Raw genomic sequence first — 27,898 nt, 5'->3', positions numbered from 1 at the left:
AATCCTTTGACATTGTTGTTGGAGTCTGGACATGCATCTTGAGTTTTTCTTTTTCTTTTCTGTAGTTTTTTTTTTCAATTTTAATCAGCTATGTGAAGGACAACCATCAAACAATTAAACAGAAAATGGACAGAACTGTTTCTTACAGGCGCCATGAAGTAGTCCAAGACATGTCCTTCATTGGTGAGTTCAAGAGCAGACGGCCAGCTCTATTCTGTGGAGATCAAGACAGTTCGAATTGCTGGATTCGCTGTTAATAGTAACTAGCCTCCCTGATCTTGTCTTGTCTATTTAGGCTAAATGTTGTTTTCTGTAGAATAATGAACAGTGCCATTCTTAAAATGTACATGATCCTGATGTCTTATTGTTATGTCTCTTAAATCTCTAGATGGCTACTACTGAGTTCACTCGAATCCCCACCCTTCCACTGATTCAACATTCATGTCCAAACTGGACGGCTACGCTAACAAACTGGCCAAAGTCTTCAGGGCGCGAGATCAGGGAATGGATGTCACAAGTGTTACTGTACGTACACACCGCCGCCGACTTGAGCTGCAAAGAAGCTCTGGCCGCCCTGTCGAGGACGCGTGTCAAAAAGTACGGGGAAGCTTGTTGACGCTTTGGGAGAAGAGAAGTGTCACACCATGAAATGTAAAAAGAAAAAACAAGCAATACATTGACACTAGAAACCTTTTATAATGACAGCATTTTTATAACCGTTTTGGTCAAATTTGATCGGGAAAAAATAATAATTAGCTATTATTATTATTATTATTATTAGCATCTGTGCAATTGTTCAAATCGGTGTTAACGTGAGCGAATGAATTAAAGGGAATTCCCCTTCCCTTTAAAACCTTACTTGTCGGGTTTATGGTACTCTGAATAATGCCTGAACTTTGTTTTTTGAGCACTACTTGCGTTGTTTTTGCCTCTTCATGATGACTCGCTTAATTTAGTCCTAATCTGTAAGTCGCTTTGGATAAAAGCGTCTGCTAAATGACTAAATGTAAATGTAAAAATGTAAATGAATTGCATTCCCGCTTAAAACGAGCGTTCATAAATATTTCCAATAAAAGTTGCGCTCATCCTCAAATGTGCATCACTGGATCATTCTGGATCATCGTGAAGTTGTTGTGTTTGGTGCGGCTGTATTGTATTTGCGGAGAAGACGTCGGACTCTGAGATTTTGGGTTCATGCCACCCTCGAGGACCGTTATCAATTCGGAGAGTATCACCGGCTGGTGCTGCAGCTGCGGCTTGATGACGAGAGATTCCAGTGGACCTTCAGGCTGGACACGGAGCAGATTCCAGCTGGACACGGAGCAGTTTGACAGCGTGCTGTCAAAAGTTCATCATGATGAATAGGACTAATTACCGCCGTGCAATATGTCCTGCTGAGCGTCTGGCTATTTGCCTGCGGTTCTTGTCCACAGGGGACTCCTATCGCACTATTGCTGCCAGCTATCACATGGAAGTGAGCACTGTGGCCAACACTGTCCCCCAGGTCTGCAGGGCCATTTGGGACTCCATGGTGGAGGAATACATGCCAGTGCCCACCACGGAGGATTGGCTGAGCATCGCAAAGGGGTTTTACCAGCAGTGATCTTTCCCCAACTGCCTTGGATCCATTGATGGGAAACATGTGGTGATTAAGTCACCTGACAATTCAGGGTCCATGTATTTAAATTACAAGGGTACTTATTCAGTTGTGCTTCTGCCCAATACTGCTTTCAGGAAGTGGATGTGGGCAGCTACGGGAGGACGAGTGACGGCGGTGTCCTGGCCAACTCCACCTTCGGCCGGGCACTACTGGACGGGACTCTTGGTCTGCCACAGGATGCTCTGCTGCCGGGAGCTGAGCATCTAGGACCGCAGCCACATGTTTTTGTTGCTGATGAGGCCTTCCCACTGCACCACAACCTCATGCGGCCTGTTCCTGGCTCCAGCCACTCTGGCAGGCGCAGAGTATTCAACTACAGGCTGTCACATGCAAGGCTGATTGTTGAGAATACCTCACGTCTCAATGGCGTATGTACAGAGGGGTCATTGGGGTCAGCCCTGCAAATGTGGACGCCTGTGTGAAGGCTTCCTGTGTCCTGCATTATTTCCTGAGGAGGACCTCCAGGGCAACTGCAAGACGTGCAGGACCACCCCCAGCTGCAGACAGGGAAGCTGCTGGCCTACAGGCAGTAACCCGAGTCCGATCCAAATCCAATATTGTGCGTAATCTGAAATATGAGCTGCGCTAATTACGCTAGCCAGCCTAAAATTAATTTCACATTAATAATTTTGAATTACCTTGTTCTGTTTAGCCTATTACAGTTGGTTTTATTCTACATAAGGGAATTCATTTAATTTTATTTAAACTGTTCGTTAATTGAAATGTGTGATGCTGTTATTTAAAGTATGCTACCGTGTTCTTTATTTATTACAGTTCATTCATTTAAATGTCGTTTTTCTTTATTTACATTTCGTTTTTCTTTATTTTAATCTAGCCTTTACTGTGTCAGTAATTTGTTAGTCAGAAAAATATTAGACTACCATATTAAAAGTATTGCTTAAGTTAACAGACCTGTGTGTGTGTGTGTGTTATATCACTATTGGTGAGGAGCGCCGCTTCCCGCTCGCGCTGTTCTGTAGTTTATTAATTCTGAACGTGCCGCGTCTCACGTGTCTACCTATACTGCACCAAATAGGACACTGCAGTCCCTTGTGAAGTCGATTGGATGAACGGTTCTCGAAATAATCAAAATGCAAACGGACAGACAGACACATAGAGAATACTGCCTTTATTAGAGAGAAGAATATGTTCAGCACCCTCTCTCCGAAGCTCAAAAAATGGTATTCAGACCAGCCCTCAAAAAAAATGTCTCAATTTTATAGTAGGCTAGGGTTATTATATATTAGTTATCTTGTTTTTCATGAATGTATTTTACAACAATACAAAGAGCAATGTGTAACGTTTTACCAGATTAGTGTTACACTAATGCCGCTTTTCCATTACCAGTACCAGCTCAACTCGACTCGACTCGCCTCGTCTCGGCTCGGCTCGCTTTTCGCTCCGTTTTCCATTGCAGATAGTACCTCCACAATAGTACCTGGTCGTCATAGCGACGCCGCAGGAAACTGCCGTGACTTAATCCTTTACGCGAGACACACCCGCTACCCACACACACAGGACAATGGAGGAAATCGAGTGTATGCTGTTTTTGGATGTTTTTGTTTTTGCTGTTTTTTATTCAGGATACTCCGTCTGGCGCGTGCAATGATGTTGATAGTTAATAGTGACGATTCTCTCTGACCAATCAGCAGTCTGCCGTGTTTTCACGTCACATTTTAGTATCGCCTCAGCTCGCTTAGAACCTCGCCGGAGGTGGTACGAAAAAAAGTACCTGGAAGCGGGTACAGGTACAACTTTTACACAGTGGAAAACCAAACAGAGCCGAGTCGAGGCGAGCTGGTACTGTGTAGTGGAAAAGCGCCATTATTGTCTCTTATTTGTTCCCCACTAAATGTTTTTTTCACTAAATGTTCAGATTTTATACAATTATTGTGAACTCGTGATTTTTCTAGACTAAATTTTACTGCTGAATTATCCACTAATCTAGTTTTTAATAAAATTTTTGTCATAGATTATGATCATATATTTCGGATCGATTCTGAAAAAAGTGGTATCGGTGCATCCCTACTTTTAAACTATATAACATGGATTTAAAAATAATATGAAACACAACCATGAATGTTGAAAATATTTTACAATATTTATTGGAAAAAAAACAATTCATACAACGTAACTTTTTTTAAATTAATAAGCTAGTTGATGAAAATGCTTGCATAGTGACTAAACATTTACTCTTGAGCGAGCTAACAAAAACTTTTTTCGCAACTCATGTTTTGGTAGGAACGAAAGTTTACATCGTATGTTTCTCCGGAATCAGCCAGCGCGAAGGACGTCTATATTCCGATTGGTTGCTGGCGTTTTACCGCTGAACCACGTCATAGCTCATTACCATAAAGTTGAGCTACTTTCAACTTTCTGATTGACGCTCTGGTCACTCAAAACACCCACTGAGAGAAGCCAGCTTCCATTGAAAATGAATGACTTTGGAAGCTCAAGTCGGCGGCGGTGTGTACGTACAGTTAGGGTTTCCAACACAGCACGGTTCAACATACTGTGGTAAGAATCCCAAATGTGGAGTTTTTATATTTATATATATGAACATATTACATATTATTAACATATGATAGGCTACAGTTCAGCAACATTACACGACCAAGTGGCGTTTTCCTGAATACCATCACGATTGAAAATGTGACTGATTTCATATAACAGTAAATAAGTAAGCCTACTTACTTTTTAGATGCAATATCATCTAAATACCAGCAGCAAAAAAAAGTTCCAAACAAAGATCCCAGCAGAACCATATAACGCATCTCAGCTGTGTTTTATTACTGAATGATTCAGCGTTCGGAACGAAACGATTGAGTCAAAGATTCAATGACACATATATAAACAATTGCCTCAATCTTGAATGAATCAGCCGTTTGAACGAACTGTTCGAATCAATGACTCAATGACTCTCATTAATGCGGTCACTCGCCGCCACCTATTGGTGGTTTAGTTTCATGTTTAAAGGTATTAAAGGTGAAAAAAATGTCCTTGGGGTAAATATCACACATTTGTAGATTTAAATATGCTATGTCACAGATGATATAACACTGATGAGAATATTGCTACAGAATAAATTCCCAGACAAGCAACTTTTTTAAAAGTGAATGACCAATTTACTTGCCCAAAGGACAAGCACATGTCAAGGCTTAATGTCGAGCCCTTCATTTGTTTACTTGCACAAACTAAGCTTACTGATGTAACAATTGCAGGGTCATTTATCTCAGAAGATGAAGTCTCAAAAGTCAAGAACAAGTCAAGTGAGGGCGAATATATTTCTAAAAACCTAGTAGAAATAAGGATTTTAAATAACAGGTTTATAACAACATAGTGTGCAGAGTGATGTATAAATACCCTTTTGACTGTTTTACGTATAGATAATAATTTGCAGGCATTTCCAGAGCCTCCCGAACTCAAACCCAGTTCTGAAGGCTTGACCCAGTGCTCCACAGACACACAACACCAGTGCTTAGTACACTGCAAGTAAGCACAATGTTTAAGGTCTCTGTATAATACACAATGTTTGGTTCTGGAAGTGAGCTAAGCAACATCTCACGAGGGAGGGAGTGCTGTTCTTCTGGGGATCACTGTGATGGGGAACGTTCAAGATATCCCGCTCGAACTTCTCCAGTCACAGATCACACATGGCAGTGACAGAAGCCACTCCACTTCTGCTTCTCGACATGAGAAGATCATCAACTGGTTAGAGAAAACTGTTGCAGCGGCTGTTTGTTTGGTGGCCCGGAGAGCTAAATCTGTGGTGCAGCGCAGCTCGTTTTCACTGCGTCAGGGGAAAGACCCTGCCTTTGGTCCACATCTTTCAGCCGATCAGCCTGGTATGCTTACAACACAGCCATTGTGTGCAAAGCATCACCAGCCAGACCCGCCACCGCATATGCCCTGCCATTAATTGCATTAATTGCAATGTCATTTTTAGTAGCTTAAAAGGCAGGGCTAGAGCACATACCCATGTTCAGTGCGCATCCCATTAACATCAGCATAGTTTGTTTGCTGGTGGATGCGCGCTGAACACAGGTTCTTCCATGCCTTTTTGATCTCATTGTGCAGATCGGGCAGGAATGGACGGCTCACGGGAGCTGGAGCGTGATGGCGGGAAAGAAACCGTTCGTCAAGTCTGCCACAAGCTGTCTCTTCCCTCACACGCTCCTACGGCAGCAAAGCCTCGCTGAAGCACGCTCCATAACGCTCGGATGTTAGTGACAGCACTTCACCTGGCAGCTCAGAGGGGCATGAGAGATTACCACCTCTCTCAAACTCCTCTGCGAGCTCCCTCTGAAACCCCACGATTCCCGTCTCTGCTCTGCCTCAGCGCGAGCGGGACCTGAATCGCCTGGCACAGATGCCTGTCCCTCGTCCCTTGAGAAGTGGGCAGACGAGAGTGGAGTTTTCTCAAGGGAAAAACTCATAGTTGGCACAAGCAGTTCCCTCAAGAACTGATCGTGCTTGCTCTGAGCCCAAACAGGACACACACAAGTTGTGTGTGTCATCAAGTGTCAATATCTTAGATACGGATCCACACACTTCCTGAAGCGTTTTCACAAGCCATGGTACCCTTTTGAAGTTTTCAGGTTGAAACGTACAAACAAAACAGTCCCTGAAGACGAAAAGAGGAGGACATGTTCTCTAGGCGCTCCTTATATATTTCTGGGTCGCACTAGTAGTGATGTCATAGGCTGTCGCCGGATGATTGCAGTGATTGGATAAGCGTTTCAAGCACCGCAGAGGTATACCCCAAAGTGTCATCAATGCAGTGTCTTGTTCCCTATTCTCAGAACTATAACCCTAACCCTTTCTAAAGAGAATAATGTATACAATAGGGGCTACAGCCCCTTTGGGGCTTGGGCCCTAAAAAGTTGTTAGGCAAGAGTGATGTGTACCTTCAACGGCGGGAAAAAGTAGCAAACACTGAAATGATACACCGTCTGTAATGCATAGTCGATTTGACCTAAAATAAAATATACACACATTTAAGAAAAGTCAGGGTAATTTAGTTAAATGGGTTTTATTTCAACAAAGTTATTACATTGCAAAATTAAAAAATGACTGCCCTTGGTAGTTCTAGTGTTAATGTCCTCCATGTTTACTTCCGTATGACGTCTACCAGTGTTGCCGAGTCTGTGGTTTCCCCACCCCGGGATGCGATTGGGCTACTTTTGAGAAGAAATTGGGTGGATTTTGTTGTGAAAACCTGGCAACCCTGTTTGTATCGTTCTTTTGCGCATGCGGGTCAGTTCAGAACCATGATCTGTTCACCCTGGAAATCTGATATTGGCCACAGTACAAAGAAATCTGAGCAAAAATCGGAATTGAGCATTAAGGCTCACAGTGTGAACGTAGCCAAAGATAAACGTTTGCACACATGCTGCACACATTATTGTAACAGTTAAATTATAAGTAACTGAAATAAGCACAAATGTCAGGGCATGTCAAAACACCTTCAGGGCCCAAAAACCTCCTCGGACCCCAGAGACCTTTTTGGTTGAAACATTTTGTACATTGTTGGCAGGTGAATAGACTCTCTTCAGTGTGAATTCTTGTGTGGACTTGAAGTCAAGTCACCTTCATTTATATAGTGCTTTTACCAATATAGATTGTTTCAAAGCAGCTTTACAGAGTCAGAATTTGGTGTAAACAGAATGAGAACATGGATCCATCATGCCTTGTTACCACTGTGCAGGCTGAAACTCTTTCCACACGGAAGGCAGGTGCACAAACTCTCCCCAGTGTGAACTCTCATGTGGACTTTCAAGTTTCTATCATGATAGAAACTCTTGATAGAAATTTGATAGAAAATTTTTCATCAGTCATCATGATAGAAATTTTTCATCAGTCATGAGTAGGGGTGTAAATCGGACAGTTCATCACGATACGATACGATATCGATTCTCTCAGCCAGCGATACGATTTTTACCGATACCTCAAAAAAATTCTACGATCGGATTACGATTCGATTCGATTCAGGGCTATATCGATCGATTAATCGATATTTAGATATTATATGCCAAATGTACACAACCAGTTACGTTTATTAACTCACACTAATACATGCAAAAATATATAACATGAAAGTTTAATTAAACTCTTTGAAAATTGCACACCCTCTCCCAATTGGGACATTTACAAGTTGTTTGTTACAAGTTAAAAAAAAAACAGATAACTCCGTTCTTGTTCATTTTCATATATCATGTTTTTTTATATTGTGCATTTGAATATCAATCAAACTGCAGCTGGGTTGTTTTGATTAAGTAATAATAACAAAAAAAAAAATACTGGTAACTTATAAAATTAAAGTTCATTGAAAGTATTTTTTATATCTATTTTGTTTTTGTGGCAAAAGCAGATAACTCCACATTTCATGTTTCATTTCAAGTTAAATAAAGCCAAATAATTGCTATGATACATAATAAAACACTTGGTTAATCTTTGTAACGTTAATCTTCTCAGCTGACATAGACGCCTGTCAAACTTTGTTGTTGTGATTAACGTACATGCAATACAGTGAGCTTTTCCCTCACCACTAATGTGCTGTTTTAGCAAGATTCCGTGAAAAAGTTTCAGCTTTTATTTTCCTTTTACGGCCCGAAGAAGATATCACGGGTTCATCAAGTTCGCTGAAATCCATCCTCGATCACTTTTAGTCAGCTTTGACGAAACTCCTCTCAGCTAGTGCGTCTTTTCAAAGTGACAAGCAAGCAGCCTTGTCACCTGACCTGAATACTGCGCACTGATGCGCTAAAACTGACTTTTCGGGGCTTGTCATTTCTACTGTAAAACATGAACTTGCGATGCCTTGACAGTGGAAAATACCGGCTTTTGTGACAAAGGATTCAGTCAATCTTGTCAGGCGTCTATTTCAGCGGAGAAAAGTTACGTGAGGATGTGGAGTGTGTCAAAATAAAGGTACCGTATATCGATATTTTATGTGTGGTATCGATGCATCGTATCGTTAGACGTTTGTTCGATGCATCGATTCATATCTATGTATTGTTACACCCCTAGTCATGAGGCAATACAAGCAGTCAGATATTGAACAACAGATTTTATTGGCTGCTCTGTGTGTATTATCACTCTCCTGTATCTTTGACATAAATGTCATTAAATAAAATAAAATTGAATGGTACAGGGTATTGGATATGGCATTTTCAAACCTGAAAAAGAAAACATGAATCACTGCTTTCAGTGCCAACGTGCTTGATTTTAGTGTGGCAGGTTTTACACACCGCGTAAGTCTTGTCTAGCTTCCCATTAACTTCGTAGAATCCGAAATGTGCCCAGATGTCCGCTTTCCAAGCTTTGGGTGCGTTTTTATCGCGGTCATCTCCCTCCGCCTCAGCCATCTTGATTGTTGTTGTTGTTATGCCCCCGGAAGGAATTGGAACTTCACAACTTTATTGTCCAACTCAAGGCCAGAAAATAAACAGTGACATAATCGACTATGGCACTTTGCCGCATCGATGCTGAATCGTGCATGCCCCGCATTGCGATGCATCGCCGAATCGATTATTGTTGACACCACTAGTGTGAATCCTCATGTGGTTCTTTATGGATCGTTGTTGACAGAAACTCTTTCCACATTGAAGGCAGGTGAAAGGCTTCTCACCTGTGTATACTCTCATGTGGTCTTATAAGGTTTTTACATTGACCGAAACTGATTTGTACACTATTAGCAGGTGAACAAGCCGTTCACCTCTCTGATGTGAACTCTCATGTGGTTCTTCATGGATCGTCGTTGACAGAAACTCTTTCCACACTGTGGGCAGGTGAATGGCTTTTCTCCAGTGTGAACTCTCATATGCCTGTTAAAGGTTCCTTTTTGAGTGAAACTTCTTCCACACTGTTGGCAGGTGTAAGGCTTTTCTCCGGTGTGAATTCTCATGTGGTCTGTCCAGGTTCGATGTTGACCGAAACTTCTTCCACACTGTTGGCAGGTGAATGGCCTTTCTCCAGTGTGAATTCTCATGTGGACTTCAAGGTTTCTCTGATTACTGAAACTCTTTCCACACGGAAGGCAGGTGTAAGGCTTCTCCCCAGTGTGAACTCTCATGTGGGCTTTCAAGTTTCTATCATGATTGAAACTCTTTCCACACTGTTGGCAGGGGAAAGGCATCTCTCCAGTGTGAATCCTCATGTGATCTTTTATTGTTTGACGTTCACAGAAAGTCTTTCCACACTGTTGGCAGGTGTAAGGCTTTTCTTCGGTGTGAACTCTCATGTGCCTGTTAAAGGTTCCTTTTTGGATGAAACTCTTTCCACACTGTTGGCAGGTGAATGGCTTCTCTCCAGTGTGAATTCTTGTATGGTTTTCTAAGGTTTGACGTTGATAGAAACTCTTTCCACACTGTTGGCAGGTGAACGGCTTCTCTCCAGTGTGAATTCTTATGTGGGCTTCAAAGTGTACTTTTTGAGTGAAACTTTTTCCACACAGCTGGCAGGTGAAAGGCTTCTCTACACTGTGAACTCTCATGTGGTTTTTTAAGGTTCGATGTTGATAGAAACTCTTTCCACACTGTTGGCATGTGAAAGGCTTCTCTCCAGTGTGAATTCTCATGTGGTTCTTTATGGTTTGAGGTTGATAGAAACTCTTCCCACACTGTTGGCAGGTGTAAGGCTTCTCTCCACTGTGAATTCTCATGTGGTTCTTTATGGATCGTCTTTGACAGAATCTCTTTCCACACTGTTCGCAGGTGAACGGCTTCTCTCCAGTGTGAACTCTCATATGCCTGTTAAAGGTTCCTTTTTGTGTGAAACTTCTTCCACATTGTGGGCAGGTGAACGGCTTCTCTCCAGTGTGAATTCTCATGTGGTCTTTCCAGGTTCGAAGTTGATTGAAACTCTTTCCACACTGTTGGCAGGTGAACGGCTTTTCTCCGGTGTGAATTCTCATGTGGTCTTTCAAAGTTTGATGTTGACTGAAACTCTTTCCACACTGTTGGCAGGTGAATGGCTTCTCTCCTGTGTGAATTCTTATGTGGGCTTCAAAGCGTACTTTTTGAGTGAAACATTCTCCACACTGAGGGCATGTGTAAGGCTTCTCTTCAGTGTGAACTCTCATGTGGTTCTTTATGGTTCGAAGTTGACAGAAACTCTTTCCACACTGTTGGCAGGTGTAAGGCTTTTCTCCGGTGTGAACTCTCATGTGGTTCTTTATGGATCGTCGTTGACAGAAACTCTTTCCACACTGTTGGCAGGTGTAAGGCTTTTCTCCAGTGTGAACTCTCATATGCCTGTTAAAGCTTCCTTTTTGTGTGAAACTTCTTCCACACTGTTGGCAGGTGAAAGGCTTCTCTCCAGTGTGAATTCTCATGTGGTTCTTTAAGGATCGTCGTTGACGGAAACTCTTTCCACACTGTGGGCAGGTGAAAGGCTTTTCTCCGGTGTGAACTCTCACATGCCTGTTAAAGGTTCCCTTTTGTGTGAAACTTCTTCCACATTGTTGGCAGGTGAAAGGCTTCTCTCCAGTGTGAATTCTCATGTGGTCTGTCCAGGTTCGATGTTGACTAAAACTCTTTCCACACTGTTGGCAGGTGTACGGCTTCTCTCCGGTGTGAATTCTTATGTGGGCTTCAAAGCGTACTTTTTGAGCGAAACTCTTACCACACTGAGGGCATGTGTAAGGCTTCTCTCCAGTGTGGATTCTCATGTGAACTTTAAGGCTTCCCTGATTACTGAAACTCTTTCCACACTGAAGGCAGGAGTAAGGCTTCTCTCCAGTGTGAATTCTCATGTGAACTTTAAGACTTCCCTGCTTACTGAAACTCTTTCCACACTGAAGGCAGGAGTAAGGCTTCTCTCCAATGTGAATTCTCATGTGGATTTTACGGTTTCTATGTAGAGCAAAACTCTCTCCACATTGGTGGCATGTGTAAGGCTTTTCTCCGGTGTGAATTCTCATGTGCCTGTTCCAGCTTCCTTTTAGAGTGAATCTTATTCCACATTGATGGCAGGTGAATTGCCTCTTTCCAGTTCTCATGACTTTAGGTTTTCCATGTTGATTGAAATTCTTTCCTAACTTAAAACAAGTTAAATAACTTATTGTTCTTGTATTTTGAGCTGTTTTTCGCATGGAAGTCTTTTCAGGCTGTGAACAACTGAAAGAGTTTTCTCCAGTAATGAAATCAAGAAGATTCTCATACTGATATTTCTCTTCAATTTCACGGAGTACTTCCCTCTCCTCTTTCAGTGCCATTAGGTCTAAGGTGAAAAAAGAAAGAAAAACAAAATGTTAACCCCAGTTTAATGGCATTAGTGGCAACAGACATCAAAACATATAGATATGTAATGCATCAAAACCAACAACGTCTATTCTTAATTCTATATACCAGAGGTTTCCCAACGTGCTCTGGAGGGCCGGTGTCCTACAATGTTTAGCTCCAACTTGGCCCAATACACCTGCCTGGAAGTTTGTAAAGTTGGCAGAAGACATTGATCAGCTGGTTCAGGTGTGTTTAACTGGGGTTAGAGAAAAACTTTGCAGGAGAGTGGCCCTCCAGGAACAGGATTGGACACCCCTGTTCTATAACTTCTATGCTTTGAAATAAAGATGCACTGGTCGACTGGCTAAAAAAACAGAACCGGATGGTTCAGAACACGGCATTGCAATAATTTCCCAAAATATTTAATGTGTAGAAATATTATCAGTCTGTGAAAAGGATGTTGACAAGCCAGAGATTCAGAGGAACACGCTTAACCCCCTGAGGTCGGCTGTATCGCCGGCGATACCAGCTCGCTTTTTTTTTATCAGTGTAAAAGAAACTCATAAATACTCTGTTGACTTTGATTTTCCATAGGAGTTTCATACATCAATCGATTCTGTTAAATGTGTATTATTTTTGTGTGTACTCACAATAAAAACAAAGTGTTGTGCTTTTTGCCAAATAAAGAAAAATAAACATGAAGCGAGTTCTGCCTTCTCTCTGCCAGTGAAGTCCATTCTGAAACGCGTCCGAAAATGAACAATAACTCAGCGAATACTCAGTCAAACAGGCATACAAACACACAGGCATGAAGCTTGAATTCTCTTCTTTTAAATGAAGTAATTTATATAAAAAACTAATATTCTCATCTTGTGAAATCTGTATTAAAAGAGAGCGATTCCAGTCGAGCTCATTACAGCTCATTCAAATGTAATGTGACACGCCCACAGAGAGCGCGCGCTATTCAAACGCAAATGATTGAGGCAATCCACGCAAACCTGTGAACGCCCACATCTCAGCTCGAGAAAACACAAGTTTAATCAGATCATTACTTGTTTACACCGTCTCGCAGCGCTGTGAGGAATAATAATAATGGAAAATGTACCTCAGAAGTGCGGGTATATCGAGGAGCGAGCTGAGGAGTACTGTAGTAAGTTTTTTTTCCTTCTCACGTGAATCGGGTTTCTGTTTATGAATGAATGAACGGCAGAGATGCACGCTGTTTACCACAGCTCGCAAAAAGACAGTTTAAATTTAAATCGCGTGTGTGAATGAATGATGATGTTTTAGCAAACTGTATTGCTATACTGAGATGAGTAAAAATCGAAATGTAGGGTATTTGTATAAGCAACGTATTAAACTGCAAATTAACAATATGCCCTAATATTTCATGAAAACATGAAAATACAGCCTGAATTACAGTCAGGCGAAATATGAAAGACAACATTTTATTGACTAGATTTGGGTACAGTTTTTACTGTAGAATATACTGCCACATCAAATAAGCTTTTGTTTAGCAATTTCTATAAAATACTATTTTTGTCAAAAATAAAGTCATCAACTAAGATGTTAGCTGTTCCAATGTTGGCTATAGCCTATTCAAACTAATGAATACATAGATAAAATGTAGGCCTATAATCTTTTTTTTTTTTTTTTTACAAAGAAAGAGTACACTTGAAATATTGTTGAAATTGTAATTATTGTTGTAATTGTAACCTTTTTAATAAAATAGCAAAACATATTTACAAGATAGATGTAAGCAAAATCTTAAATGGTCAATATAAGTCTTCTTCTAAATATATCTTTTGTCCTTGCATTGTGGCTCAGTCAGTGTCACACCTGAATGAATGGCTAATTATGCAGAGTGGGTGGGACATTGTATTCTCAGGTGTAAACCACTCCCCCCTCGCATATTGGCTTTCCAAGCAAAACCTGTTTTACATCAATTTAATTCAATGTATTGTTTTATGTGAACGATAAAGCAAGACTATTTTCACATCATTTTGAAGCCAGAACTAAAAGCGACAACATCCATTAGTCAAAAGTCTTATTGACACATATTTATTATGAGTTTTGTGGTCTTATTTCAGCAACTTTCATTTTTATTTTTTTCAATAACCACGCATAAACATTATTCTCTTAAAAATTCTAAAATATACATGCATGGTGATCACATATTTTGGTAGCCCTGTTTGTGCTATATAGAGTGAATTTACACCTTTGCCATTAACATGTTTATAAATAACTGAAAAAAGCACAAATGTCAGAGCATGTCAGAACACCTCCAGGGCCCAGAAAACAGCTCAGACTCCAGAGGGTTAATACAGATACAAAGTTCACTGTACTGTACACTGTCTGCTCGATTGCTCCTGTCTGCCCTGCTGCTGCGTTGCATTGGTTTGCGTCTGTAAGCTTCGTATCTTTCTGTTTTTAATTATTATTTACTATCATTCCTTGTTATTTATACTGCTAAATATAACTTAATCAACATCACACATTAACCTGACATTGCTAGCTTCAATCTAAATCGTTATTGCTAGCACAACACGTTAGTAATTCGCTAGCCTGTTAGCGTGCCATCCGTGCGCTTTATTTATTCTCTAGCGCGCTCGCGCCTTCCGAGCACTCTTTTTTTTTTTCTTTTTTTCTCTCACGCCTTTTAGGAGTTCATCAAAAAACTGTGGTGGGTATCAGTCAACAAACGCGGTGAGTCATGTCTTCTCCTCTTGTCACCTGCACCTCATGTAACATGTATAGCATAGCCTTCTCTGCCAGCACAGGTTTAACATGTGATAAATGCAGGGAGATAGTAAAGCTGACGGGGAAGATTTCAGAACAAGAGACACACATCCAAACTTTAATCGAGATTAATTGTAAGAGTGCAAGGGCTTTAGATACTGCTTTGGATGCGACTAGCTTAGCTCTGTACACTGTTCGGTTCCGGCTGAAGTAGAGCCCGTGCAGCAAGGCAACTGGGTGACGGTGAGATGCTGTAGTGGCGGGACAAAACACCGCTCTTCCGTTCCGATTACAACATCAAACAGGTTCTCCCCACTCAGTGAAACACCCACTGAGAATCCTGTTGATTGTGCTCTAGTTATTGGCGATTCTATTACACGGAACGTGAAAACGGACACCAGCCACACTGTATGGCATGTTTGCCGGGAGCCAGAGCGCCTGACTCCGCCAGTCGGAGATCACCAAAATTAATATTAAAGAGGTGTGTGAACTCGCAAGTACGATGTCAGGCACTGTAATTTGCTCTGGCCCCCTTCCTGTTCACTGGAGTGATGAGATAGTTAGTAGATTGTCCTCACTCAATGGCTGGCTGTCGAGGTGGTGTCCGCAAAATAATATAGAATTCATAGACAATTGGAAAAGTTTTTGGGGCAGACCTGACCTGTTGAAAAGAGATGGTATTCATCCCTCCTGGGATGGTGCTAATTAATACGGAACTTTATAGGTAACCAATGCAGTGATGATAAAATTGGTGTTATATGATCATATTTTCTTTATAGTCCTTCACGTCTATTGCGATCTCAAAATTCCGGCCAGTTAATAATACCTAGAATATCAAAATCGACTGCTGGCGGTAGATCCTTCTCATATTTAGCACCAAAACTTTGGAACAGTCTTCCTAACATTGTCCGGGAAGTAGACCCACTCTGTCAGTTCAAAGCTAGACTAAAAACACATCTCTTTGACCTAGCATACACATAACACATTATAGACTTCTATAATTCCATATTAGGCTGCATAGATTAGGCCAGCCGGAACCGGGAACACTCCCCATAAATCCTGATGTACTCGTTACATCATAAGAAGAATGGCCTCTTCACTAATATTAGTCTCTCTGTTTATACCGAGGTTTACCGCAGTCCGCCGGATCCAGATCTGATGAAGGACCTGCGCCTGGACGCGATGACAACGCAGTACTGAAGTGTCAACCAGTCCCTCCCCTGTTTACTGAAGTGAGGTGGACCACGGCCGTATCCAGATCAGATGGTGGATCTGCACCTGGACCTATCCATGACGCATTCCTGAAGTGCCAGCCTCATCAGCCCTGTGAAGGCCTCATCGACACAACCAATCTGACCTCTGACCTGTAATGCTGCCTGGATCATAATCATACACTGTTCGCTCGTTGGCCAGAAGAGAACTGGCCCCCGACTGAGCCTGGGTTCTCCCAAGGTTTTTTTCTCCATTCTGTCACTGATGGAGTTTTGGTTCCTTGCCACTGTTGCCTTGTCTTTTGGCTTGCTTAGTTGGGGACATTTAACATTCAACAATATTATTGATCTGCCTTATTTAGGGTGGACGATCATGCAATTTTCTTCTAGAAACAAACTTTGTTGTATTATTTTCATGTTATCAATGTGAAGCTGCTTTGATACAATCTGTATTGTAAAAAGCGCTATATAAATAAAGGTGACTTGACAAAGAGAACAGACGCAGCAGAAGAGAAATTAGTGGGATTTATAAGTGCAGCGCTGCTTTGTGTTCAGCGGTAAACAGAGAAAATTATTGATCTCTGCTGTTCTATAAGTGCAACCAAGTGGCAGAGAATGAATGTGCATTTTTATTCAGTCCATGTGCAGGTGTCATGTAACAATTTCACAAATCCAAAGTCCGACCATTCTGTTTTTGCTTTAAATCTCAAAGTTATACAATCTAATCTGAATAACAACTGCTCATGCAGCATGTGCATAACATCTTTGTTTGAATCATAAATTAAATTAAGTGGTGCCTCTAATTTCAAATGGCTACAGATATTTGAGGCCAGTTTTGCATGTCCTAAAGCAAATAAGCAACAACTATATTTGCTCAACCCCTATGGGTCAATGGAGTCACCATTGTGATTACTTACACTCTGTCATCTTTGGAAAAAAGGTCAAAATTGATACATAAAAGTAATTTAATTTCACTGGGAATCTGGCTTGGGGGGGTTGTCAGTCTCTCTACAGTAGCATTAAACCTGCTGAGAAACGAGGAGCGTGAACTAAAACGATCAGATCCGCGCGCATGTCCGGGAAACTCATGAATATTCATGAAGGCTCCGCCCACTGCCTCTACAGATGCACAACTCACTTTTGCTCCACATTTCACATAGATCAAAGGTGCAAAAGGGAGAGCGCGCGAAACTTGCACTTGTAAGCGAAAAACAGTGTTTGAGATTCGTCGCAGCAGATTCAAGCAGTTGTAGTTATTTTGCTCATCCGCAAATGGTAACACTTTATAATAACGTTCAGTTGTAAGTCATTAATAAGTGGTTAGTTAATGATGAACTAATCATTTACAAAACATTCATAAATGATTAGCAAGTGATATACTAACATTTTATGTATGTTTTGTAAATTCTGTTACAAGTCATTTACAAGTGATTATTAAATGATTAACTAATCATTTACAAAACATGATGCGTTTCATAACTCACTGATCTTATACACAGATGTATAGCAACAGTTTCTGCCTTTTTTAGTCCAGATCCTGCTTTGTCAACAATATCCTTCAATTGCAGTAATTTCTTTGAGACCAGCAAGTCTTTTAGCCCTGGAAAGTCTCCTGACATCAAGACGACTCCCAAACACCACAGGTTCCTCAAGCAACCAGAAGAGAGATGTGGCTGACACTGTCCACTCATGTTTAAAAAGTCTCCACACTTTAAAAAGGCTTTTATAAAAAGAAGGTAGTCTGGTCAAATCCAGGAGAGTATAATCCGTTAAGAACAGTGCAGCATGAAGTCTCAGTCTGTTCACCCCACAGAAAAGGGTTTGTGCTAATGGTCTCCACACTAGATTCTGGGGACCCATCAATAGTCTCTGAATGAACTGTATCCGATAAGTCGCTCCTCTGCTGACCAGATTCACCAAGCCTTGACCTCCTTCCTCCTTGGGCAGGAAAAGAACACTTTGAGGTGTCCAGTACAAATTGTCCCAGAAAAAGTTTACCATTTCTCCTTGAAGCTTCGGCAAAAGTCCAACAGGAGGATCAACACAAGTAAGTTTATGCCATAACGAGGACCCCACCAGATTGTTGATTATCAGTGTACGACCTCGATAAGACAGTTTGGGAAGTAGCCATTTCCATTTCTGTAAACGTCCTTTGATTTTTTCTAGCATACAATCCCAATTTTTTTAACAAAATCCTCATTACCTAAAAAGATTCCAAGATATTTTAATCCGTCTTTCTTCCAGATTAAACCTCCAGGTAAACTGGGAGTTTCTCTATTCCAAACACCCATTAAAAGGGCCTCACTTTTTCCCCAGTTAACTCTTGCAGAAGAATTTATTTTAAACTGTTAACAATAATCTCCAATTTTTCAATATCATCAGCACCAGATATAAAAACAACTACATCGTCAGCATAAGCAGAAAGGTGCAACGTGACATACAGTGTGGGATAGTAAACCCTCTCAACTCAGTTCTTAGTTTATGAAGCAGAGGTTCAATAGCCAGGGAATATAACATTCAGACATGGCACATCCCTGTCTAACTCCCCTCTGAACTCCAAAAGGAGCACTCAAACCACCATTGACGTTGAGTACACTCTCGATGTCACGATACATGGCCTCAATCATATTTATAAAACTCTGACTAAAACCAAAAGCTTCTAAACATCTCTCAAATAAGCATGTTCTACACGGTCAAAGGCTTTTTCCTGGTCTAACGAAATTAGACCACCATTTACACCTGATAACCTTGAAACCTCTAGAACATGGGTCGGCAACCTTTTTGTCATAAAGTGCCATTTTTAAGTTTCAGAGTTCATCACTGTGCCACAACACACACATAGCCTATATATATATATATACACACACACACACACACACTCATCTAAATACTAGGGGTGACCCCAAATAGTCGAGGATTCGATGCTTCGATTGGAGGAGCCTGATTCGACTACTGATCTCACGGTCGAATCTTCGCAGAGGTGTCATGCCACTTTGGCTATATGCGGGCGCTCAATGTCTGATTTCACATAGAACTACCGGTTTTCTGTCAATACATTAATATTCAGCATATTATGATAATGCTGTATATAAAAATGTGCAAAGAAATAAGCTTTTAATAAATATTTTTTAACGTGCGTGAATAAGTCCAAACACCCCGTGTCCGCGTGACAGATTTAAGTTTCACTTTCAATCCGTAACTGACAGAGGAGCGTCTTGGCGGCAGGGATTTAAATCTTTAAAATAACAATGTCTGGGATAAGAAAATATAAAGTGTGGATGTACACCGTCAGAAAGGATATTCTCCAAGACTGGATTTAGCATCAGGAAAACCATGATCGCACTTCTGCCGGCCAACGTTAACAAGTTTCACGTTAGAATGTATTTTATCCGCGCGCACAATTTGAAAAGACTCCAACGGACACAGAGTGAAAGATTGGATTTGTTCTCTCGATCAGGTATCGGGTACAAGTGATTTCAAAACTTTTTAGCCGGTTCTAATTTGATTTTTGGATGCTGTGAGTGTGAAAATTTTTAGCTAAAAAGACTGCCACTCCAGTTTAGCATTTTGTTTCTGCAGTTAAAAAGACAAAGTTGAAAATTCTGGCTACTATCGTTATTTTAATAGTTTCTTTATTTTAATTTTATTTATTGATCTGTCAGGGTTATCTAATTAACTATTTGTGGCTTGTGTTTTGAATATATGTTCCCCTGCACTTTAGGCATTTTGCACACATTTGCTCATCTTGTGACTTGATTCTGATTTATTTAGTTTTGCATTTTTATTTATTAGAAAGGTATATTCTGTTCTAATTTAATTTAGTAAATTGATTGTTTATTTTTTCGGTTTATTGATGTTGTGGTGTATAGAGCCTGCTCGCACAGGTCATTTAGTCGATTTAATTTGATTTGTATGTGAAATGCAAATCCTGTCTGTGGCCTATCTGGAGTTATTTATGTTATTTCTTAGTTTTATTGATCCAAAATGTTTTTATACATTTTCTTCTATATCTTTGTGTGATTTTTCTGTACATCGCGGCTTTGAAATGTTAAAGCCCCGCCCCCAGCCCCACCCCCATACACATGATTCGACTATTAGTCGACTATAAGCAAGACATGACGATTCTGATTCGACTATGAAAATCCATAGTCGGGGACACCCCTAATAAATACACAAACATTTTCATAATGGCTTACACAAATATTACATAAATTTAAATATTTCTCTTGAAATTTGTTTTAGATTTAGATTTAATAGTATTTATAACTCCTAACTAGAGATGCACCGATTACAATTTTCTAGGCCAATTCCGATTTCCGATTTTTCATTGAGTTTGACCTGCAGATACCGATTTTAGCCGATTCCGATTTCATTTTTTCTAACCACTTTACAGCACACACAAATATTTATTTTCTATATATATATATATATATATAATTTAATTTTTTATAAAATACCATATCCTTTTAGCCAAACTGAATAATAAAAACAAGTTTAAATGGGTACATTTTATATAAATATTTTTGAGTCTTCATTTTCTTTTCTGACATAACCTAATCCAGTTCTTGTTAAAACACACTAGACATGCACATTCTGTGCATTTTGGGCACTTTTGTTTGAAATCGTATTTATTTTGTCCATCAAAAGTGTGCTTTCACTTGAATTGACCGTGAGCAGCGCAGACAAAATAGACTCGGCGGCAAAACCCCCGCCTCACTGGTGCTCAGTGCGGCGCTCACGCGCTGCTCCTGGTGCCGGTGTGAATGCACTCATTGATTAACATGCACGGCGAAAAAAATATGCGTGAAACGCCCGTAATTCACGAGGTTTCACGTGTGATGCTGAGGTTGCGCGATGTTAATCATGGGGAGCCAGAGGGCATTTGACCGGCATAAAATTGGCATGTCAGACTGACCGGCCGGTCGCCGGTCATGGCCGATCACTTGAAAATTGGCCAATTCTGGTCACCAGCGGATCAATCCCGATCAATCATCTCTACTCCTAACTTAATAAAATACGCTTTTTTTACTATGAGGAATTATTACATTAAAACGTAGATCTGTGTGCAGGTAGACTACTTTATCTGAATGAAATACATAGCCTACACTTCTCTCGCATTTGCTTGCGTGCCAGCGATTAACCCTCCGCGTGCCAGTGTTGGCACGCGTGCCTTAGGTTGCTGACCCCTGCTCTAGAAGATCTCTGACCAATGATATGTTGTCGAAGATTGACCTGCTGGGTATACAATAACTCTGACCGGAATGTATTACTTGACTCAGAACTTGACTTAGCCTTGTAGCTAGAGCCTTTGATCAAATTTTATAATCTGCACATAAAAGAGATATCCAGTTACTCATGTTTTGTAGATCCCCCTTCTTGGGCAAAAGGGTAATGACAGCTCTTCTACAGCTTAACGGTAAAAATCCTTTGTTCAAACTGTCATTAAGAACCAAAAAGAAATCTTCACCAATCACTGGCCATAAAAGTTTATAAAAATCAACAGGAAGGCAAAGACTTCTACCAGAAAAAAGAAGTTACACCATATCCTGTTTTTCATCATTAAGGGTTTGCTTTCTAAGTTTACTCACAATTTTCCTGACTAAACTTTTAGCCTCAGTTTTGTCTTTTTTTTCTTGTTTCATTACCTTGATCTGGATATTTTTCCTTTTAGTAGGAACTTTGAAGATTGCCTCTGTTTCCATCTCCAATTCAACAACTCCCTCACTGACCTGTTTATCAGAAGGTGTCATTTTATCTGTAGTTACAGTGATATCACTGCTTAAATTACCTGTCTCTTAACTAGTGTTGCACGGTGTACCGATACTTCAAAAGTATCGCGATACTCGGAAATTAAAAACGTCACGATACCTAAATTTATCAGTATCGATACAAAAAAAAAAAAAAAAAAAACGCCTCCCTATGGACGTCTGTGTTTTTTTTCCTGACGCACGCAGCTAAGAACCTGCCGCTGTCAGTGTCATGTGACAAAACACTACAGCGAAGATGGCTGCATGTGCGAGCACAAGTGGTCCACGACTCGTAGAAAAAGATGACGCGAGGAGTGACATATGGAAGTACGTTGCCTACCTTGCTCTGTTGCACGGTGCACCGATACTTCAAAAGTAAATCGGAAATGAAAAACGTCACGATTCCTTAATTTATTAGTATCGATACTTCTAAGAATGACTGCGTTCCAGATTTGTAAGGCCGGTCACACACTGGCTGCGTGTCGTGTCCGTTTTTATTTCGGCTCCCATGTTAACTGCCTGCGTGACACACGCGTCTGGGCGCAGCTCGAGACGCGCGGAAAACGCGTGCATGCTACAACCGACGCCTATTTTTCACGCGACACGCAAGCCTGTTGGAAGCGTTTCCAGGCAAAATTGACATTTTGATGTTTGAAAGTTTTGACATAAATACAATATCAATGTAATTAAAAAAAATATTATCGATTTTCAAATATTGCACCTCTCAATACAGAACGAATTATTCTGTAGCCTATTTTGCCGTCAACACTGCCGACGTTGTCTTTGCTGCTATATATTTATGTTTAACATGAAGTATAGGCCTTCCACAACTCTCTCCCCACATGTCAAATATATCACCAATGAGGCTTACCATATATAGATGTTACCAATATTAAACATTGTTTAATATAATCGCTGTTCATATTGTTATTCAAAGTTCAGAATCAAGATAAAGCTCTTATGTTTCTTATGATAAATGAGATAATGCTGCTAAATTTATAATTTTTTTTACCTTGAATGTCAGTGCTAATTTATTTTTTATATTTTGATATTTCATATTTCATATTTCGTTCAAATGTTTAATATATCTGCTGTTCATATGTTCATTTATTAGTGTGTTATATGATTAGAATGTTGTCCCGGTTTTAAAATAAAGCACAGCAATGATATTTGAGAGTGTTTCTCCCTTTTCAGGAAAAGTATCGAAAAAGTATCGAAATCGCAATACTTGACTTGGTATCGGTATCGAAACAATAATTTTGGTATCGTGACAACACTACTCTTAACCCATGAGATCAGGTACAGAGAATAGACCTACAGTAACTTCAGCCATAGTGGGTTTATTCCCAGCAGAACCTGACTCGACAGCAGCAGCAGAGGCCACAACATCCTCTGAGACAGACACAGCTTCAGAAACATCACTCTGAGAGTTGGTCTGTACAGTAGCATTTTCGCCCACTTTTACAGGACAAGCACGTATCAGATGGCCAATTTTGCCACAGCCAAAGCATTTCATTATGGTTTCAGACGTTGCATAAACCATATAATTAAAGTCCTCGACTTTAACATTAAAGGACAGGTTCAGCTCGTTGAAAAACCTCATTGGCTTTTTCGATCGTGGTTAAAAATAAAACAATCACGTTGTTTATCTTAGATGCAGAAACAATAGCGTTGTAACCAACTACATTGCCAACCGCTAAAGCACATTCCTCTACACTGAATTCACACACAATCTTAATCCCATGTTGCCGAGTTAGACCACACTACTTGTAACACCTGAAGCAGCCGTGCTTCCCGGCAAAAGAAGGACGCTGGGAGCAAACTCCCACAACTCTCTATCTAAGAAAACTGCTCCCCTAACCAAATACTACACAAAACACATAGATAGTTTTAACATGAAGGCCAGGAATCCCCAACACTTTGCTGATTTGTTTGAGAGCTGCATATCCCAAGCCTAACTCGTGCGCTAACAGCACCATTCGCACATTCACATCTAGGGCTGAAACGATTAGTCGACATTATCGACAATGTATCGACGATTTGACCGCTACGGCGCTGTAGCGCTAGAGTGTAATGCAGCCGTTACAAATGCTATTGCGGTAGAAGAAAACAGCGCGAATTATGACGGAGTGCAAACGAATGCGAACTAGCAAGGTGTGTGAAAGTTTCACAAAACTTCAAACCAAGAATGCTGTCGTGTGCAATACATGCAAGGCGGAACTTGCTTTTCACGGGAGCACAACATGCATGTTAAAGTTAAAGAGGAAACAAGAGGAGCCGGTGAGAGGTGAATGTTCTCCAGCTGGAGCTAAATAACTAGCAGTAAATCTCTTTATTAGAGAATGCAATACAACTAATAATAGTAATAATATTAACAATAATAATATAATTACAGTAATGTGATGATTTATTTTTGCATAGAATAAAGCTTGATCGAGCTTAGGAGGAGTCAGGGCTGTTTTTATTATTGTAACACTATTAGGTATTACAGTCGTATCACTTGCCTTTATTTTTTTCCATATTCATGAAGACTTACAAAAGGAGATGTTATGAAGAATATCATGTCAGTTATTTATTCATACTGTAAATTAAAAGGTGAATGAGAATGTCTCTGTCAGCTCAATTGTCATGTCAATAAAAAAAAAATAAAAAAATCTTATAATAATTGTTTGCAGATTAAATTTGTCTGTAATGCAGCTGATACATTTTTGTTTGTATTTTTCTATTGAAAGAGAACAGAATATTTAAACAATGCTTAGGGAGCATTTGTGTGTGATTTGAGTTGGACAGAAATCTGAAAACTTAAAGAGAATGACCTGTTTAGTTGCTCAAAGTTCATTAAAACAACCATTTCAAAAGCTGAAGTGATTTTCTTTTTTTTATATTATAGTTAGAATATGTATAACTCAGTGTTTTAACTAATTGAAAAAGCTGAATAATCGTTCCAAACTTACTGATTAGCCAGCTAAATAATCGATGATTAGTCGATTAATCGTTCTAATAATCGTTAGATTAATCGATTAACAAAATAATTGTTTGTTGCAGCCCTATTCACATCAAACGCCACACTGTTCCTGGACACGTCTTGAAGACGCGTAGATGTGTAGACACTTTGCCTGTACCTAGCTTCTTCAGAGACTGCACTCTAGTAGTGAACTACTACAGAACCCATGATTTTTGGGATCAATGTTAACTTTCAGCCCTGTCCCTGCACAGTTAGGACAAATTAACCCACCAATCGGTTCATTCAAACGCGCTGCATGACCCATCAGCCACTGCTCTGATCACCTCCGCTGAACACTCCTGTTTTCCGGACGACAGCTTACGCATCGACGCTCTGTGTGATGGTGTTTCATCATCTTCTGTCTTCGCTGGTAATGCTTTGTGTCTTCTTGCTGATGACAACTGTTCTCTGAGAGAATTTAACACGCATATCTTTCAGCATTTTGAACTACCGCGGAAATGTCAGAGCGCGTCATGTGACGATTCTAAACGAATCAAGTTGTCAGAAATTGGCATCAGCCAATGAGATTGCGCATTGAGTTAAATCGCCCATTTTACTTTCATGATAGACAGGAAATGACCATATTTGGATCCGACAGCATTGTACAGGAAAGAGAGAGCTTTCCAGCGGTGTGTGTGATGACAGGGAGCACCAGACCGCGATCGCGGAGCAGCGGGATGATAAGGAACGCCAACTTTTGATGAATTTAGACGAAATCTACAGACGCAAACAGACAAAGTGTAGTAAAATAAAGACCTGAATGTGTATTTCTGACTTCTTTTTTAGACAAATATCCAAAAATCTTCAAATTGACCAGTGAAAAACCCCTGATGTTTTTGCCCGCCGGGTCTCACCTTAAATACGTTACTTCGCCGGCTAATGAACGCATGAAAGGGACCAGCGGGATATAAACTAATGCAGATAGATGGTAACGACTGCGACACTTGGGTCAGGTTTGCATGTGTTTGTGTCACATTGCTTTAAGCGCTTGAGGTACTAAAGTTCTCGACGCAAACCCGAGAAAACTACCGGTGTGGATTTTGGCGATAACCGACCGTTCCACCAATCAACTATCGGCACCGATCTATCGGCAAAACCGATCGACCTCTAATCAAGTGTAAATATTCTGACTGTTTGAGTTAGGACTCTACTTTTATTAAAATGAACTATTTGTTCATTCAGTGTCATACATCTAGATCATAATACTGATAGGTAAAACCATGTGTATGTCACTATATGGTTCCTAACATATTAAGAAGCTGTCCCTCGGTGTATATACATTTGTGGGACATTTGCATCAGTCAAAACATTCCTTTCCTTGTAAAGAATATGCCAACTGTACACATCGTGAACATATGCTGCACATGCACACAAAAACAAAACTATAAAATAACATTAACAGTAAGTGTTGGTCTTCAGCCCTAATCAGGATTGTACCGCCTACCACCCAATGAGTGAAGTTTACATTACAGACGATGGAAAAGTAGCGCAGCGCAACGTGTTAGTATTCAATCGGCCGTTCCCACGCAGTCCCAGTGTCAGTCATTGCTATAGTCACATTTCCTTTCCAGACCATCACTGGACCGAAGAAGCGTGAAAATGTCAGCATTTTATTTAAAGTGAAAGATAAGAATGGTCCAGTCATGGAGAGGTGCGTTATAAACTCATATAGGCTAAATACATCTATCCATCATCATCATCATAGAAGAAGAAGATGAGTGAGTGGGAACTGTGTGAACACATCACTGCAGAAAGAGTGAAACTGACCTGTCTGATGCTCAGTGTCTCCAATCTTCACCTCCTCACTCTCCTCTTTAATGAACGCCATCTCTATAACCCTCGTTCCAGGAGCGCCAGGAGCGTCTCTGTGTGTTCGGACACAACAAACACAGTCACAGATGGTTTGTTTATTAGAAAAACATTAGAACATTACAATCTAAAATAAAAGCTTATTAAAGCAGACGTTAAAATCAAACAATTCAAATAAATAATTACAAAAGCACTGGTAAGATGAACCCGAGCTTAGTTTTCGGCTATATTAGTACATAATAGTTTCCCCCAATAATTCCTTATTTTTCCTTCTACTTTATTCCTTTGGTGATAATACCCACCAACACATAATTAGAACAATAAGTAGTATAATAAAAAATAAAAAAATTATAATAGTTAGACACTTTTACATATGAAAAAAATATATATATATATATATATATATATAAATATGAATACAAATTAAACATTCACATATTTATATCAAACTCTTATAATGACACATAATTACTAATAAGTAATTCAAGTAATATTATTTAAATACCAAATAATAACAATATTAAATAAGTAAATACATAAAATAACAAATAACTAGAATTAAAATGGAGGGAGGGTTATATATATATATATATATATATATATATATATATATATAAATAAAGGTAATTCATGAAATATGTATTCCTTTATTTTTATGGAATATTCTTTGATTTCAGAGTTGCCCATATCTCTTCAAAAAGTATACTCTTTTGCCCTTGATTGGGTGTTCTCCTCTCCATGGCGTACTGTATAAACTAAACCTAGCCAATCATTTAAAACTGCGGATCAGTACTTTCTCCACCAGTCTAAACAAATATAACTCATCTTTATTAAATAAGGTCCTATAACCAAAACTATATTTTGTATCTTTATTATATTTGGTTTCTTGAAAAAGTTCTTCCATGAATTACTTCTGTTCAATTTTTTTAATTTTACAAGTATAAAATATATGAGTGCAATGAGCTTCACCGCAAATTATCCAACATACTTAATATAAGTTATTATAGTTAGAAGATATTTCTGGTGTTATAAAATTATTTTAATCATATTAATATACATTTTCCAAGCAAAATTTTAGTCAGAATGATTGCGCTGCTGTTTGGCGCACATGCAATATTTGCAGGACTTTCTGAGATTTACAGATGGAGAATACACACCTGTTGAACTGTGAGTTTTGCACTGAGGAAAACACCGTGTCTCAGACGCATAAACAGCACAAACACATATAAACATATATAAACACACGCAGTTTCTCCATAACTCTGTTATATTGTTTACCGTAAACTGCGACGCGCTCAACATGTGCGGGCAGCTTTACTCACACAATAACACGAGCATTAGCCTCAGATACAGCACTGCAGTATTACATCTAGAAAAGCATTTTACACCGTTTCTGGAAACTATTACACACAGAGAACGCTCTGCCTCGACTAAAACACTGTAAACAAGTAAAAACACCAACCTTTCTTTACTCTGCAGTGAGGCGCAGCCTTATGACGTCACAC

General features: G+C 39.9%; 1 protein-coding gene and 3 long non-coding RNA genes across 6 annotated transcripts in view; 3 read left to right on the top strand and 1 right to left on the bottom strand.

Moving 5' to 3' along the window:
• LOC309497147 overlaps positions 1–16,326 on the top strand; it is a 147,312-nt gene extending 130,986 nt beyond the window's left edge. Inside the window, exon 2 of the long non-coding RNA XR_014205424.1 lies at positions 15,347–16,326. This is a non-coding gene — a long non-coding RNA (uncharacterized lncRNA). The remainder of the gene's footprint in view (positions 1–15,346) is intronic.
• Positions 1–27,898, top strand: part of LOC309497139 — a 549,185-nt gene that overhangs the window by 165,198 nt on the left and 356,089 nt on the right. The gene's annotated exons all lie outside the window — the stretch shown is intronic.
• Positions 78–6,519, top strand: LOC309497143. 2 transcript variants are annotated; one of them, XR_014205419.1, is made up of 3 exons: positions 78–183; positions 389–4,636; positions 5,215–6,519. It is a non-coding gene; the product is annotated as an uncharacterized lncRNA (long non-coding RNA). The 2 variants fall into 2 exon arrangements; XR_014205420.1 differs by lacking the exon at positions 78–183 and having other exon boundaries at positions 3,503–3,790; positions 3,839–4,636.
• Positions 6,702–26,449, bottom strand: LOC309497121 (uncharacterized protein). Its single transcript, XM_082167341.1, has 2 exons — positions 26,352–26,449; positions 6,702–11,881 (listed from the first exon to the last, which is right to left on the bottom strand). The coding sequence occupies exons 1-2, from the start codon at positions 26,410–26,412 to the stop codon at positions 9,354–9,356; spliced, it is 2,589 nt and encodes an 862-aa protein (XP_082023467.1). The 5' UTR covers positions 26,413–26,449; the 3' UTR covers positions 6,702–9,353.

This window comes from Leuciscus leuciscus (genome assembly GCF_965113295.1).
Source record: "Leuciscus leuciscus genome assembly, chromosome: 4".
Classification (NCBI taxonomy): Eukaryota; Metazoa; Chordata; class Actinopteri; order Cypriniformes; family Leuciscidae; genus Leuciscus; species Leuciscus leuciscus.
Note: the sequence above shows the minus strand (reverse complement) of the source record. Positions and strands in the feature narration are given on the sequence as shown.